The sequence below is a fragment of the Fundulus heteroclitus genome, chromosome 6, assembly GCF_011125445.2.
Source record: "Fundulus heteroclitus isolate FHET01 chromosome 6, MU-UCD_Fhet_4.1, whole genome shotgun sequence".
Lineage (NCBI taxonomy): Eukaryota > Metazoa > Chordata > Actinopteri > Cyprinodontiformes > Fundulidae > Fundulus > Fundulus heteroclitus.
This window is the reverse complement of record NC_046366.1, coordinates 23,280,484-23,298,458: the sequence shown is the minus strand read 5'-3', so window position 1 is coordinate 23,298,458 and position 17,975 is coordinate 23,280,484. Positions and strand designations below refer to the sequence as shown.

The following is a 17,975-nucleotide window of genomic DNA, read 5'->3' as shown; positions in this document are numbered from 1 at the left end:
ATTGGAGAGACGGGCAACGAAGATTATGTGTCTGCTGTGATGAGGAGGTACAAGAAGCGCGAGACATAAAAGGCTCTTTGAAGTCAAAGGTTGTCTGTTGGGGAAGAATGGAAAATTGTATTTGACAACCCCCCTGACACACACATATACCTATGTCCTATATATATTTAGTCACTACCAGAATTTTGAGCAGCGCTTTGACAGCAAGGGCTTCCCTGGTGAGATATCTAAGGTGGTTGGGAGGTGAGGTGTTTCCATTTCTGACCCAAGAGCCCATCTGGAAGTCTTCAGAGGAGATACGCACACACTGTGAGACAGTGCACAATTAAAGCCTGCCGTCATCAGTGACATTGCTGGAAAAAACCAGGGGTGGAGGATGAAATTACGTGCTTGTGCACCGTGAGGAATTTGAACGGGTAATAGAAATATGTAATCCAGACTGTTAGAGATGCCTCATCGAATGTCTGTAAGCGCCACACCCTGCTCTGTGACCCAACCAACCCTAGAGACCGCTTTTAATTGCGTGATCAGCCTGCCTAATGTAATACGCCTTGTTGCGTCCATGCACTCCTGCACACTCCCAATCTGTCATCTAATTCTGAGGAGGTGCAAGTGACAAAGCCGTCCATCCCGCCCCTGCGGAGTCTCACCCCTGATGTTAACATCTGGTTCTGGGGGTGCTTTCCGATGCTTTTGAAACTGTCGATCCCCTCCGTGTGAGTTTTTTTTTTCTTTTCTTTTCTTTTTTTTTTTTTTTATTCTGCGGTTGCCCCCTCAGCGAGAGACAGGCAGAGAGCTCCTGGGAAATATGCACTCTGGCAGCCAGTTTTCCGAAGGAGGCACAGGGAGGAAATGAAGAAGAGATTTCTGATTATCTCAGTGCAACATGATTGCTGAGCTTAATTTATTTCTGATTATACATGTGGCTTCTGAGTAGTTTGTGGTATCATTTGTGGGAGGAGGGGAGAATTTCGTTGGTGGCTGATGATTTTTCATTTGGTAATAAAAGAGAACCTGGCAGGCTGCGATAAAACATAGTTTCAGATACTCTACGACTGAGCTCTGGCTGAATTTAAAATTAAATTATGTGTTGACTTTTGATTTATTTGAACATCTCTGGGGGGAGGGAGGGAAAAATGTATTGCATAAATAATTTTCCTTTGATACAAATATTTATTCAGTGAGATAATCCTTCTCCCACAAGGGCTCAAGGTGCCAAGTATCTAAAACACCATGGGAAATCCATCTTTTATCTCTAGCCTGAATTTTAACCCACAACAACTCAAGTAAACAGTGTGGTGTACATTTGAATTTAGACCCCCTGACTCAATGCTGTGTAGAACAACTTTTTGATGCAGTTACAGCTACAAGTCTTTCAGGATATGTGTTAGCTTTTTAAAGTTAACTGTTGATTTTACTGCACCACCCTTGACATATCTTTTTAATCTCTCCTTGGATACCGGGAATATTCCCTTAATTTGGAAGTCTGCTTATGTTTTACCATGGTTTTATGGGGGTGACCAGGCAGAGATAAACAATTTCAGACCCTTATCTAAATTGCGTGCCCAAGGTCCTGTAGACCTTGGGCAGTGAATAACTACAGGAATTTGTAACTGTAAACAATATTTTATCAGATTTCCAGTCTGGTTTTAGGAAAATGCACATTACCACAAGAGCAGTGTTAAAAGGCTTAAATATTGTGTTTACTTTTTTGATTATATGCAACACTGTGTGGCCTTTTTGTTGATTTGTCAAAAGCATTTCATACAGTTGACCAAGATGTTCTAATACAGAGGGTACACACTATTTGCTTGTCTGAGCAAACTCTTTGTTAGCTTGATCACTATCTGACCAACAGGCATCAAAGTGTGCAAGCGGGGGGTTAACTTCTAACTCTCTTCCTATAGTCATCAGGGTCCCACAGGGGTCAGGGGCCGCTTCTGTTTAATAGAAATGTATAAACTGTCTTAACTTTAATGTGTCATACGAAAGATTCATTTTTATGCAGACGACACTGTTTTCTAATGTTTTGGTCCCTATCCCTCACTCTCCGTCTTTAATTATTTACGACTGGCTAATGCTACTTTCATGTCAGTGTTGGACTATGATGACATTTTATACATTTCTTGTGTTCTATGTTTTGCTGTAGGGTTAGAGATTCTTAATCTCAGATGGGTTTTACTGGTGAAATAAATATTAATGCACAATAAAATACTAGGATTTCATTGAGAGGGTCAATGATCTTCAATTTCACAATTCAATTCAATTCAATTTTATGTATATAGCGCCAATTCATGAAACATATCATCTCAAGGCACTTTACAAAATCAAAATCAAAAAAATTTCCTATATAAGGGAACCAGTTGATTGCATCGGAGTCTTGACAAGCAGCATTCACTCCTGAAAAAGCGTAGAGCCACAGGGAGAGTCGTCTGCATTGTCCATGGCTCTGCAGCAATCTCCCATACTGAGCAAGCATGAAGCGACAGTGGAAAGAAAAACTCCCCATTAATGGGAAGGAAAACCTCCAGCAGAACCAGACTCAGTGTGAACGGTCATCTGCCTCGACCGACTGGGGTTACAGAAGACAGAGCAGAGACACAACAAGACAGACAAACAAGCACAGAAGCACACATTGATCCAGTAATCTGTTCTACATTAGATGGTAATAACAGGTGATCTGTCTTCCCTGGATGATGCCACAGCTAACAGAACGCCAGACCAGGTGTACCTACTATGAAGAAAAAAGAGAGAGAGCAAAAAAAAAGTTAAAAGCTGAAATGACGACAAGCAATGCAAAATTGAAGAACAGTAGGACTCTAGTTCAAAAAATAGAAAAATAGGCCCTGATGTCCTCCAGTAGCCTAAGGCTTTAGCAGCATAACTATAGAGATAGCTCAGGATAACATGAGCCACTCTAACTATAAGCTTTGTCAAAAAGGAAAGTTTTAACATTAGTCTTAAAAATAGATAGGGTGTCTGACTCACGGACCAAAACTGGGAGTTGGTTCCACAGGAGAGGAGCCTGATAGCTAAAGGATCTGCCTTCCATTCTACTTTTAGAGACTCTAGGAACCACCAGCAGACCTGCAGTCTGAGAGCGAAGTGCTCTGTTAGGAACATACGGGGTAATCAGAGCTCTGATATATGATGGAGCTTGATTATTAAGGGCTTTATACGTTAGAAGGAGAATTTTAAATTCTATGCTTGATTTAACAGGATCCAATGCAGGATCAATCCATCCTCCTATACCCTCAGACAAACCACCCTGTCCCATAATCTCCATAATATCAGCCTACCACTACCAGGTCTTACAATGTAAATAGGACATTCATTGAAATTTGTAATTTTAGCTTTCTCTACCACAAAAGAAAGTACTTTTTTTCTCTCTCATCTGACTTGAGCAACTTTTTCCGGGTGTTTGCTATGTTCTTTAAATGGATTTTGGCAAACATTATAATGGGCTTCTTATACCTACCGAAGGCTGTCATCTTGCCACACTTCTTTAAAGGTCAGATTTTTGGAGTGCATGACTGATAGTTGTCCTGTCAACAGACGGGCCTCCTGAGCTGTGGATCTCAGGAGCTCCTCCAGAGTTACCGCTGGCCTCTTTTTTTGTTCTTTGATTAATGCTCCCCTTGGCTATGTGTTAATACGTTCTGAATGTCGCCATAATTTTAGTTTTACACCACAGATTGAACATTGGTTTGCTGGATCTCCAAATGGGAGGTTGTTGTTAACCTCCTTTAAATTCGTCACAAACCTCTGCCTGACCTGTCTGTGCTCCTTGTTCTTTATGGTGCTGTTTACCCACTAATGTTCTCTAACAAATACCTGACGCCTTCACAGAATAGCTGGATTTATATTGGAAATAAATTACACCTAGATGGCCTCTGTTCATTTTTCAATTGACCTTTGAAGGCAAATGGTTGCACTGGCCTTAATTTTGGAGTATCAAAGAAAAGGGGGCTAAGTATAAATGCAGGGTACAGTTTTTAAATTTACAGTTGTAAAAGCAATTGAAATTTCATCAGCCTATGCCATTTTCTTTCCACTTCACAATATTTCAGTACTTTAAATTAGTCTTTCAGATAAAACCCCAATAAAAAAAACAGATTTTTTTGTGGTTGCAACATGACATAGTTTGAGTTGCTCCTTTGGTTTGAGCATGTTTGCACTGGAACTTAACCATCTATTAAAATAATATGTTGTTTTTTTTGCCAGTTCTTTACCTTGATTGCAATGAACGATAAACCAATTACATTAAAACGGAGGAAGAGAAAGTTCTAGGGCCCAAAACTGAACATTTGGTTTTGTTTGTGCAGCACCAGTTCCCTACAAACAAAGACATAATCGGTGAAATTCGAAACTGATTTGAAACTAATCTGAAGCCAGATGGTTGGTTACACAGAACCATCAGGGAACTATTTGGAAAAGGCCCTATTTGTACAACAAATATAGTGTATCATTGCAAGGTTTCATTCATTCAGATCAGCATAGTGGAGCATGTTACGAAATTTGAAATTGTTGCCAAGAGGTGGATGAAAAGCTTTTGTCTTTAACGATGATAGATCAAAACACAATTTTCATTCTAATAGAAGGCATTCATTCATTGAGGATGCTACAGTCTTCAGAAGCACATGTTGTTGATTGTTGTTACACACAATTCTTATAAAGTGCTGTAAGGCAGGTTTCAAGAGTCATAGATACATTGTGTGGCTTGCAAATTCTAAAAAATCTCATGCAGATACTTGTGGAAATCATTCTTTAGGTATCTTCTGTTTAAGTATAAATGTATGTTGATAAAGAAATTGATGCTGGCTCATTGGGACTAAGAAATTGTGTAGGTATTCAGTACAATGCCTCGTTAGTTTTTGGTAAAGATGTGTAAAAAGACTTGAGCATGAGATGTTTTACCTTCCTTGCCTTCCTGCTCACTGTGTGGGGTGGTTAGTTAAATAATTAACAGTGAGTAAATACATTATCTCCAACATACTGATCAACTTAAAATATTAAAGGTTACATAAAAAATGCTGTATTTGAGTATTTTTATAGGAGTTGCTATAATGCTATTGATGTGGGATAAGTGATGTTATAAAATTATATAAATTTTCATCAATAGTTTATTTCCACTCAGTAAATTGACTAAAACTAATATTTGGGTCTGTCCTTAAATATTTCACAATGAGAATATGTTATTGCAATGAAAGATTCATTTATTTCAAGAGTTTTTACATGTTTATTAGGGGTGCCAAGGAGTGTGCTAGTTGAAGTTTAGGAGTGGGGTGCTAATTAGTTGTGAAACATCCAGTGCATGGCAGTAATTCTTGATTAGATTTAAATCTTGCTCTTTCAAGGTCCACGTCAACATCTTGAGCTCCTTATCAGCCTCCTTAGAGCAGCGGGGCACGCTGACCTGATAGAAGTTTCATAAGGAGACAATTTGAATGGATAGTTTGACTAAAGTTTAGAAAGAAGACCACCTGATTGTTTCAGTGATTCCTTTCGCTTATCTGCAGTTTTAAAATGGGGTCACTTCATTCTTTTTCTGCATTTAACCTTCATTAAGTGTAGTCAACTTTTTGGTGCCTGTTAAAGCTTTTTGTCTAAAGTATGCCTTATCTGCCTACCTCCAAAGACCTCTTTGAGGCTAATTTCAAGTAAAGAAGTAATCAGAATTAAAGAAGCAAGAGCTAAAATGGTTATTAGCATGGGTGGGTGAAACTAAAAGCAGTAAACATGTAAACAAGTATGGTAAGCAGCTCAGGCATTCCCAGTTTATGTGATAGGAGTGTATTTGAAACTACACAGTTGTTAAACTATTAAATAAGAATCTATGTTTATAGATTAAACCATTTAAAAGAATTGTGATGACTTTGAATTCTGAGTTGAGTTCTGGTTTTGCTTCTTTGTCACATTTAAATGTTTGAGATCTTTAATAAAACCTTAATATCAGACAAAGATAAAATGAGTAAATGCTGTTTTTAAATGAGGATATATTAAGGGGGAAAAAACCATCCAAAAAACCCCTGTTTTTTTTAACATGCAACATTGGCTCCTGAGATCTGTAAAATCAAGAAACTACTTAAATATCAACTGTCTGACCACACGAAGTGGGCTAAAAAAATCTCAAAATCCACAGATCATATATTAAGAAATTCAAGGAGAGTCTGGAAAGGGTTACATGCTATTTCCAGGGATTTGTGACTCCAGCAAACCACAGTGATTGTCTGCATGAGAAACAATGGAAAAGTGGTGAACCCTGCTTTTTGTGGGCATCCCACCAAAAGTGCACCAAAAGTGCATCACTGACTCATCCAGCAGGTCACGAAAGAACCCAGAACATTATCTTAAATTGTTTGTCTCACTAGGGTCAGCATCCCTGATTCAACAAGCACAAGAAGTTCTAAGGCCAGAACCTCTGCTGGGCAAAAAATAACACAAAAAGCCACCTCACACTGACCAAAAAAAACTCTTAATTATTCCAAAGACTTGGAAAAATGTTCTGTGTACCGACAAGACAGAAATTGAAAGGCATGCATCCCGTTATATCTGGTGCAAAACCAACACAGCATTGCAGAAAAAGAACATCACGCTGAGACACGGTGACGTTAGCTTGATGGTGTGTGACGGCTTTGCCGCATCAGGACCTGAATGATTTGTAATTGATTAAACCATAGATTCAGTTTTTGGGTGTTTGTTTGTTTTTAGCAGGAAACCGGGAAGGAGAAGGTCCAATCATTAATTTGTGACTTTTAGCACAAGATTACTAAGGTTATGCAGCAGAACATTGATCCAAAACACACGTCTCCCCCTCTGAATGGATAAATGTGTTAGGGCGGTGTAGTCAAACTCTGGACCTTAGTCCGATTGGTATGTTGTGCCATGATCTTAAAAAGGCCTTTCATGCTAACAAAAATGCCTCCATTGTCAAAAAATCAAAGCGTTTCTGCAAAGAGTTGGACAAGAATTATATACAGCAATGGAAAAGACTCCGTCCCAGTTATTAGCAAATGCTTGATGGCCGCTGTGCCACCAAAGGTGTCCCAGTTAGTTATTAGTGTTATAGCAAATGCTTGATGGCCGCTGTGCCACCAAAGGTGTCCCAGTTAGTTATTAGGTATGGAGGCAAATTGTATTTTCTAATGGGGGAATATTAGTTTGAATAGTTTTATTTATTGAAATACTACTTTTTGTGTTTAATAGGGTTATCGTCGTCTGATAATAAAATTGTTTTATTATTTAAAATATTTTACTGAGCCTCCATAGAACTGAAGTACAGACTGTTTTGCCTACAACATTTTTCTTGCTCTTGCCGTTAGCTGTTGAGGGGTTTGCATAAGCTCCCTATCAGATGACTTCTGTGTCAGCAGACGTTGCTGATTACCAGCAACATGTGGTTCGATGTAGAAAGTGGCCTTTGTGACCCTTTGTGAGCTATCACTTAGCTTTTTTTCTCATGGTGAAGCCTTATATTCTGTTTACAGTGAAGATCTGCCATTTTGTGATACTTTAACCATTTTTAGCTCACTATCAGAGGCGTCATAAGGTTTAAAGATACTTCTGTGGAAGTAGATGTATCAACTCAAACCTTTCACTCAAGTAAAAGTATAAAATTACCGGATATAAAACTATTTAAAGTAGGCTATTAAAGCAGTAATGATTACTGTAATTGTATAGTATGATGTTGATATTGAAATTGGGATTGGCTGTTTCACCAACATATGTGTCCTTTGAAAACAAACCTTTTAGTAGGATGCAAATATATTAAAGGTGCAATACTGAGCATCAACATGGGTTTCATGGAGCAGGGAACAGAAAATCTGATGTCTGGTCGCCTGTAACTATTTGTGCAAAAAGTCAAACTCCAGAAACATATTATCAGTAATCTTTTACTTGTTATTATTGGAATGTAAATGAACATCCAAGCGTAGCTACAGGAATTGTTGAGGCCGACAGATGTACAATAATGAAACTGGACATGAAAATAAGTGCATTGCCCTCTTATAACAATTACCCTTGTAACAATTACACTGTCTGCATACAGTAGACAGTGTTGTCAAAATGAATAATTAATTCTAGCATTTGATCAAAAAAATAATAATTGAAATTACAAATAATCCTAAAAATGCTACGTTCCTCTTCTATGTTTTGTTCTTGTTAGGTTTTTGTTGGAGCGTTTGGCAACCCACTTGGTGCAGTACTGCCTCCAACCACAATTAAAATCATTCTGTCTGGGGTAGCGCTATTTATCGAAAAAAAAAAAAAAATTTATTGACAAGACAGAGCCCTGCGACAGACTGGCGACCTGTCCAGGGTGTATCCCGCCTCTCGCCCAGTGAACGCTGGAGATAGGCACCAGCACCCCCCGCGACCCCATGAGGGAGAAGCGGTTTGGAAAATGGATGGATGGATGGATGACAAGACAGAATGAAAACAAGCTGAAATAAAATAGAAGTAATGAGACTATTTTCAAATATAAGGAGTAGAAAGTACATATAATTGCAATTTAAGAAATAGCAGTAAAAAGTAGGCTAAAAAAAAGAATTACTCCACCAAAGAATAAATAACCAAAATCTCTGTTGAAGTAAGGTAACAAAGTATTTGTGCTTAGTTACCTGACACCACTTCTCACTATATATTCTTACTATTACTTTTATTTTGCTTCATATAATCAATATAAGTTCCGAGTGCTCTGCAAAAAAAACATAAAACTAAATTGTATTCATATTCTGATTATTTGTCTAGACTGAAAAATAGGGCTTGTATGTTTTTCATCTCTACCTTGGAACTGATCTATGTATGGAAATGTTTTATTATGTGTGTGAAAGTGAACTTCACAGTTTCTTCTCTTTTACTCTCCAAGGAATGACGCTGAGACCGGATCACCCCTCTTCTCTGCCCGATACAACCCAGAGCAGAGCCAGAATCCAACAAATCCACATCCCCATCGTACATCCTCCACAGTCTTCCGGCCCCAGCCAGCCGGCTCAGGCCAACAGACACACCATCAGGATCGGTAAACCAAACCAGCCCATGCAACCCCAGCAACCCCGCCTCCCCACGCTGCCTCTGGTTCCTGTAAGACCTGTGGTGGAAACGGGAGAGGCAGGACCTCCGGGATACATCCGCCGGCTCAATGTACGGAGAGGAGCTGAGGACTCACTGAGTAAACCTGTCCAAGGGTTTGCTGGAGCTCCAGGTGAGCACTGCTGGGAGATAAGGCTGCTTTTGTTGTGATATCACTGTTTTGTTATCTTCTCTTAATGACCATCTTGAAAGCATAAATGCTTTAAACACAATCTAAGAGTGCTAACTGGTCAAATAATTAGCAGTTGAATTGTTTGCAAAATTAGGTTGCACCAGCAGGTCACCACATTGAGTTGAGTGACAATATAGCAATGACACCTGTATATAGCTAGGAGATTTTTTTTTTTGTTATTCTCCTTCTTGAGAAGAGACATGTCTTGGTAATGTCTCTGTGGATTTAACATCTTGTTCATCAAAACATCCGGCTTCAGTTCTGTAGTTCTGCAAAAATAAGTTTTCTTCTAGATTTTTGCAACTAATTGCTTCCTCATATTGCAGCAGATGAATAAATAGTCACTCATGGCAGCTGGGTTCTGCCAGAGGTTTCTCCCTGTTAAAGGGGAGTTTTCCTCTCCACTGTCGCCACGCGCAGGCTCTGTATGAAGAGTTGGTGCAAAGTCAACCACACAATGCAGGCGGCCGTTTACTGTCGCTGCTCACTCATCCAGGAGGAGTGAATGCTGTAAATTGAGGACTCGGTGCAATCTAATGGGTTTCCTTAGGTAGAAAATTTCACTTATCTGTCTGAATGATAAATATACATAGTAAAGTGCCTTGAGAGGACATATGTTGAGAAAAAGCACTATATAAATAAACCAAATTTAACTGAAAAGGTTATATTTTTTATTGGTTACAAGTATCTAGACACATTCACAATGTGTCCAGATTAACACACCCTAAATGAATACACCCTACCAACCACCAAACCCCCCAAAGATAAAATAAGAAATGGCTTATTGTGGAGTCAGTGCTTGGCTCCTGTAGTCAAAGAGGCGAGCGATCTGTTTCACTTTCTGCTTTGTTTTAAATGCATGAAATACCAACCAGTCGTATTTTTACAGCAGCAGATGAGTGAAAATACATTTTGTGAAGGAAATATCATGATACTACGTCTCCATTTATCAAGGGTTGATGTGTTTTTGTGACTTTGGCACTGATAAACATTGGTGACCCACCTTAGATGTTATTTTTGATCTTCTTCAACAGTACATTTGGTGATGGGAACGTCAATAATTTGCTCATATGATCCTATATCTGGGATGAAGAAGGTGCCAAAAAAGATCAAGCAAGCTTTTTAGATGATGGCAGAGGTCTTCAACATCAGGGTCATGGAGGCAGGCACTGCAGGGGGGGTCATGAGATTTACTCCTATTATTTGTATGATTACATTTATATTTAGTCCAGTTTCTTTTTTTACATTATACACTGCTAACTAAAGTAATCACTTTTACATCTCTCTCTCTCTCTCTCTCTTTTAGACCTAGAATGTCACCTTAGCAGAAATTTTATATTAATTTAATAGCTTACCTTGAGGAGCCCCTTAGTTAATTAAGGGGGACTGAAAAAAGTTAAATATCCCTGGATAGTATGTTGAGTTTTAGGAAGGTCAAATGTGCATGAACATAAGTGCGCATAGTCAGAAATCTGCCAAATACTGTGTAAAAAAAACACTGATATCTCTTTTAAATGTGAACTGGATCTTGTGAATTGTGTCAAGGTTATATTTGGGTCTGTTTATTTCTTTGGAGCCTGACTTGTGTAACACATGAAAAGGCTTTAACTGTGTAAATGCACATTAGATTATTTTGTCATCCCCATTAATTGTTTCTACAGCTAGCCCAGGGCCTTTCAGTGGAGGCCAAATCCAGTGAGATGGAAGACAACAACTGGAAACAGATTCAAGCAGTTCTGGAGTTAATTGAATGCACAGCAGGGACCAAGTTTAAATCAAAAAAAAAAAAAAAAAAAAAAAAAAAAGACAAAGCAAAGGTTTTGTTTTTGTCTCTATCTTGTTGGCAGTAAAGAGTAGAGAACAGCCTACGTTAGTTATAACCGTACCTTATGATGTGGGACACAAGTCATGTACTGCCAGTGAACTTTAAAGTGTTAGCACCAGAGACTAAACCTGTTTTCAGGGGAGACATTTCAGCAATGTCTTGTGATGTTAATCATAGTTTTTTTTTTTTTTTTTTTTTTTACATTTTTCTGGGACTGTCCTTTTCCCCACAGATTCAATCTTCAGCTGAGTGCCAAAAATAAAAAATAAAACATATTTAATAAATGGTTTTTGTGACATAAAGGTTAGCACAATTAAAATCTCAGACAATTTGAGCATTCAATATATTTTTTTTTATTTCATTAACATTTTCATTCAACAGTTTACAAAATCCCCAACACAATGCCAACGGTAAACCCCTGTACTGCTTCAACAGGCACATCTGAAACAGTTTGAATATTGGAAGATAGAGGCTCTTTTAAACGTTGCCATACTTCTGTTTACACATTTTGTCATGATGCAACTATAAACCTAACATACATTTTCATTAGGTACTGAAATGAATGGAAGGAAGGGAAGAAACATTTTTGTTGGCGAATGAAACTCGTGCATTTGATTCCAGCCCCCGGACAGCAACACCCTGTAGGACCTTTTGCCGCTGTTGCAGCTGCGGTTTGTTTAGGGTAATGCCATTTTTGGCCATTTGTCTTTGCAAATAGCTTAAGCTCAGTCAGAGCGTCTGTGAACATCCGTTTTTAAGTTTTGCTGGAGAATCTTAATCGGATTGATGTCTGGACACATATAGGCTTTGATCTCCACCACTTCACTTTAGCCCTGGTTGGATGTTTAGAGTTGTTGTCCTACTGGAAACTGACCATAAGGCTCAAGTCCTTTTGCATCCTCTAAAATATTTATTTCAGGATTTCCCTGCATCAAGCTCAATCCATCTTCCCATGAAGCCTTGTGAGTTTCCCTTATCCCGCTAATGACAGCACCACAGCATAATGCTTCCACCACCCTGCTTAGTGGAGCTGGTGTATTGAGGGTGATAAGCAGTGCAGTGGTAGTTGGTCACCACACATAGCTTTTTGCAATATCTGACAACAGCACCATCCTCCTTTCCCCTGTTTCCCCTGAGTGGCTTGTGGCAACGTTTAAACTGGACCTCTGATAGCTCTGTTTGTCTATCGACGGGGCAACTGGTTGAAGTTCACTTTTCTACGAGAATCAGAGTAAAAGAGGCAGAGTTTATTTATTTTATTTATTTATTTATTTGACAGGGACAGTACAATTAAACATTGCAACCAAACAGGTGGCCGATGTCCAAGTACATAAGGCTTGTAGCCATGGGCTAATTTGCAGCCTTCGTCCCTGGTTAGGCTTTTAAAAGGTGTAAGCATTAAGGGGGAGGAAGGTTAGTAAAGACACACAAATGCATAAAAAACAAGAGAAGTTAAAACAAACAATACAGTACAAGCCAGTTTAGTGCTCACACTTTTGATTGTCTTTGAGCCATTTTTTCAATCTTGTGGAGAAAAGTCGAACATCAGTCTGTGACTTAAGCTCCAGAGGCAAAGAGTTCCAGAGATGTGATGCTTTCACTGAGAAGGCGGACTGACCCATAGATGTCCGACATCTTTAATCCTGCAGTTCCCACTAGCTCCAGCTCTTGTCCTGATTCCTTCGTTTGCATACTTTAAAACAAATTTACAGATTACTTCAGGGGCAAGACCATTAAGGCATTTAAAAATAGCTTTTAAAAATTTTAAAACACATACCACCCTTTGACATATTTGCGAAAACATTTTTGAGAAGCCAGGATTGTTTTCCCTTCACTTTAATATTGTTCCCTACTTTGCGTTGGTCTGTGCCATAAAATCCTGATGAAATAGTTTAAAGTTCATAGTTGTAACCTGACAAAATGTGAACTAGGTACAGATATTTTCACAAGGCACGGGCAGTGGTGTCGTGTTTTTACTCTTTCTACCATCTCTGGTATGGTATTTGGACTGAAAGCCAAGATAAAATAGTTCTGGCAGGAGCCCCTTAACCTCCCTCTGTTTTCAGATGATGATCAAACATAATGTGTTTGTCATCTGTCTCTTCCAGGCCATCCTCCTCTGCAGCCTGAGCCTTCAACGCCTAAGCCAACCAGTCAAGGAGGTACGGTTGCTGTTTCGTTGCATGCAACTGCAGCTTTTCGTTTGCATCTGAGCAAAAAAAAGAAAAAAGAAAGAATGAAAAAGATGGAAATAGCTGTGAATAATTTGTTGCCTGGAAATGTGAGGGAGTGGGGACTGGATGCTTTTTTTTTTTTTTTTTCTCCAGAAGGTGTAGGCAGATTGTGAGGGATTTTAAGTAGTCTGCATGCATTTGATAAAAAGTTTTGAACTGGATCAGATATAGGAGGAAAGAGATTTAAATGAAGCATTTATGTAAAAAAAACATGCCTCGTGTCAGGTTTTCACATTTTGTCCATAATCTTTTACCTTGTAGCTACAATTGTAACAAAAGCACCTTTGAAACCCTTGAATCAACATACAGCAGAATCGCCAGGTAAGATCTTCCCTCAAAGTCATTTTCTATCTTTTAAAAAAAAATGTTGCACATGTGTTCAGAATTTCGGGACTTGTTATTAAAAGTTGGATGTTTAGGTACATCAGGTAGTCATTTGAAATCTTCCTGATCTAGTTTCAGCGGGCAGCGACGTCTCTGTAGGCCAGTTCTCCTTCTCCGCGGGCCTCACAGCGAGCCCGACCTTCATTGGAGATTTTAACATCATCCGCTTCAACAAGGTGCTGGTCAACGACGGAGGACACTACAGTCCCAACACAGGTACAGTCCTGTGTCTGCTTTCTCCCCAGGATACTTGCCTGTTCATAGCACAATGTAAAATACCTGAAAAAAAAGTCTACCACCAGGTATTCTGTCTGGGAAAAAGTGATACACCCCTTGTACAGTTTCTAATTATGTTATATTACAACCACCGCAAAGTTCATTATATTTTATTAGAATTGATTTTAATTGAAATCAACACAACGTAGTGCATGTTTATAAAGTCGTTTTCTAATAAACCACAGATAACTGTGGTTTGGATTTTTATTTAGCCCTCCCTCACTCTGATACCCCTAGATAAAAACCCAAAGTGACCAATTGCTATCAGAAGTTGCCTAATTAGTAAACGGTGTCCACTTGTGTGTAATTTAATCTCAGCAGTGAACCGAAGGTGTTGGTTGGTTTATTAGAGAATAAATAGCATCATGAAGCCCAAAAGACACAGCAGACACAGTTCAGCCCATTATCAGAAAATGGTGCAGGGTTCTGTGAGTGTATGCGGCAAAAAGTGCTCTGGTCAGATGAATCAAAAATAAAAAGGTAAAAAAAAATTATTAACCAACATGCAAAACACACACCATCTCCATGGAGGAACAAGGTGGTGGCACTATTATGCTTTTTTTTGCTGATCAGACTTTATCGGAAGATTGATGGAGCTAAATATGTGATGATAAACACGCTGTCCTGCATTCAGCTCTGATCTAAACCGTGTCATTGTGAGAACTACAATGGCGCGGTTTAGATCGTACCATCTCCACGCGTTAGGATGTCCTAGTCAAAATCCAGGCCTAACAGTTTAAGTTTCTAGATGTGCAAACATGGTAGAGAGGTTTAGCTTTTATTGTGGCAAAACGTGGTTCTGCAAAAACTATTGCCTCAAAGGAGCTGCGTGCAAATGTTCACCACACTTTTCAGATGTGTCACAGTTGGTAGCACCATTGGGATTCCCAGTGTGGGGTCTTTCTGCATGGAGTTTGCATGTTTTCCTTGTGCATGCCTGGGTTCCCTCCGGGTACTCTGGGTTCTTAGTATTGATATCACATCAAAGTATATTAAATAAACATGCATAGCAGTAAAAGATGTCCTGTTCAACTAGAATCCAAATCCAGGAAAGGTAAACTGTGTTTAAATGGATCAGGGGCGTGAGCATCGCTGACCTACAGAGGAAGGTTGATCCACAGGTGATATTCCACGTTACTTGGATGCTAAAAGACCAGCAGTAACACGTTTAAATGAATTGTGAAAGCCAAAATAAGGTCAGGCTTTTTCTTAAGATGCACCAATAAAAATTTTCTGATCTGTGTTTTTTGTAAAGCTTTGACCTGCCGATACCAGGTTCAGCCAATTCCTATTTCCCTGTGAGAGCTATTATATAAGGACAGCTTTTATTCCAGCCTTCTTACCCTGAGTGGCCATTAATCATTGATTATTAACCAATCAGAACACCACAAAGCCATGACATCATCATCTTGGCTTTTTCCAAATTGTTTAAAGCGATCCTAATCTTGGTGTGCATGAACTTGTGTATTAAATGCAGTTTTTAAGTAAGGTTTTCTCTCATTCTGGCATTTAGCACAGTCAGTAATCCTGACTGACCTGAAACAGGAAACATTATTCCTGATGTTATGTTATCCGGTAAGCTTAGCATCGTCATCCTAACACTACATCTTTCTTCTCATCCACAGGAACATTTACTGTGCCGCACCAGGGGCGATACTTGATTTCAGGCCTGCTGACGGCGAAGCCCGGGGAGCGCATCGATGCCGTTCTTTCCGTTTCGAACCGCAGGGTGCACAGACTGCAGAGCTCGGCCGGGGCCTCGGACAGCGCCGACTGCGCCTACGGGGGGACCGTCTCCTTCAGTCTGATTCTACCCCTGAGGAAGGGAGACCGCGTCAGGCTGGTGAGAACCGGTGGCCAGCTGGCCACAACCGACACCGGGGAGATCCTCTCCACCTACAACGCCGTCTACTTGTACTCACCGGCAGCCAAAAGAGAGCCAGAGCGCAGCTGAGCGACAGCAGCAAAGGACTTATCGGCCGCTCGGACTTGACAAAATGATAGAGAAACCATTTTACACTGACTTGCTGGGATGCTGCGGTTTAAAATGCTGTCATTGTGTGAACGCTCCCAGTTATACGTTCATTTAAGAAGCTGTTACATTGCAATTAGCAAGCCACTAATAGAAAGACACCTGAGCACAAGAGGCAGGGTTTGTATCTAATATATTGATTGTGAAACGAACTTTTGTATCTGTTTTGAATTGTTGTTTACCAATAAAATACGTAAAAACTCCTCTTCAGCCTATGAACAGTCTGAAAAACACTGTCAGGCACGGCGGCGACCTGCGATATGGGCTACATGGGCAGTTGCCCAGGGCGGCATTAAAAATAGAGGCGCAAAAATATGTTGTCACACAAAAAGCGTCTTCAGTCAGAGGCTTCAACAGATCCGCCGTAAGGCAGAAAACTACAGGAGATCCTTCCTGCCAGCAGCCATCATTAAAGAAATTCCTATGAGTAAAAACAGCATTTAATTTCCCTTTGGGATTCATAAAGTATTTTTTAGTTGAATATAGCCCAAAAAGTTTCATAATGTATTGATATTTTAGGAGCTTGGGAAGGAGCAGCTCATCCAGAGTGCAATCATGGCAAAATAAGCGTTCACACCCACTAAATTTTAATTTTCAGAAACATCAATGTACTATATTGAGATTTCATGTGATAGACTGAAACAAAGCTTCAGTCTATCACATGATAGACATGATGAAAGGAAATTAAACAAAGATTTTAATGTTTTGCAGTTAAAGCTCTTGATAATGGGCAAACATTTTTCATGACCGTTTCAATGTGATTCACCTAAGTGAAACCTGCGGAATCGGTTGCATACAGAAGACACCTAAATGGTCGGAGGTCTGAAGAACACATTAGGTCAGAGATGAAGATAACAAAAGTGTAAAAGAGGGTTAAGTAGCGTTTTCTTTTTCTTCCCCAGATTGTCACTGCAAAAAAGGAACAAAAAGTAAAATTTTCTCGAAATTTGTATATTTTTCCTTGATTTGAACAGCTAAATAGGACTATTTGCCGATGGGATGAGTATTTTTACACCTAAAATAAGACAATTAGATATCCTGCACTTGTAATAAGATGATGGATATGAATTGTTCTTATTTTAAGTGCAAAAATCTTATTCCATTGTCAAATAGTATTGTTTACTTGCTCAAATCAAGGAAAAATACAAAAATTTCAAGAAACTTTTACTTACTTCCCTTTTTGCATCATCCAATAATGGAATGAGGATGACATGTCTGTAGACCTACCAAGTTCTGGTCATTTATCTAAGCCCAAAGGCCAGGCAACAGACAAAGAGGCAGCAGACTCATGGAGACACTGGAGGAGCTGCATAGACCCACCGCTCATTTGGGAGGACCTGCTGGCTGGGCAACCATTAGCAGCACACTCCATTAATCAGGCGTCCATGGCGGAGGGGCAAATAGTCCACTGACACCACACCAGTCGCACGGTGAAACATGGCGGTGGCAACATCCTCCTGTGGGGTTGCTTTTCCTCTGAAAATCGCATTTTACATTTTAATCTGTAAAATTGAAAAGGCATGTATTGTTACCACTTTAAAATTAAACTCTACATGTTAATCTTAGACAGAAATTTCCCAAAAGTCTAGAAGTTATTATGCTTGAGGAACTGCTGAATTCATGAAATGAACCATAAAAGATCCCTTTTGCAAAAATAACTTACGTCTTTACTGTGTACAAGATCCCAAAAAAGAAACTACAATTAAAGAAAATGTATCAAGAAAGTAGTGTTGAGAAGGTGCGATTGTAACATCAGATTTCCTCTTAAATAACGTCGCGAGCTTGGCTGCACTAGGAAAGACGAGGTTAGAAGGCAAACATCCTCCTTGGGATTATTCCGTTAAGTGGGGGTGGATGAAGTTTCCCTTCCCCCTCACTCCTGAGATCTCCACAACGTTCCAAAGGCAAGAACTTCTCAGACGTCGGTCCAGTTTCTGTAAAGCCCTAAAAACAACACGAGTG

At 39.5% G+C, this 17,975-nt stretch overlaps 1 protein-coding gene across 2 annotated transcripts in view; it reads left to right on the top strand.

The window, feature by feature from the left end:
- Positions 1-16,216, top strand: part of emilin2a (elastin microfibril interfacer 2a) — a 32,805-nt gene extending 16,589 nt beyond the window's left edge. For both annotated transcript variants that reach the window (XM_012879345.3, XM_012879344.3), the window contains exons 5-9: positions 8,867-9,202; positions 13,196-13,249; positions 13,583-13,642; positions 13,778-13,921; positions 15,607-16,216. In XM_012879345.3, coding sequence (XP_012734799.2) covers positions 8,867-9,202; positions 13,196-13,249; positions 13,583-13,642; positions 13,778-13,921; positions 15,607-15,935 — 923 coding nt within the window. In that variant the 3' untranslated portion in view covers positions 15,936-16,216. The remainder of the gene's footprint in view (positions 1-8,866; positions 9,203-13,195; positions 13,250-13,582; positions 13,643-13,777; positions 13,922-15,606) is intronic.
- The last annotated feature ends 1,759 nt before the right edge of the window (positions 16,217-17,975 follow it).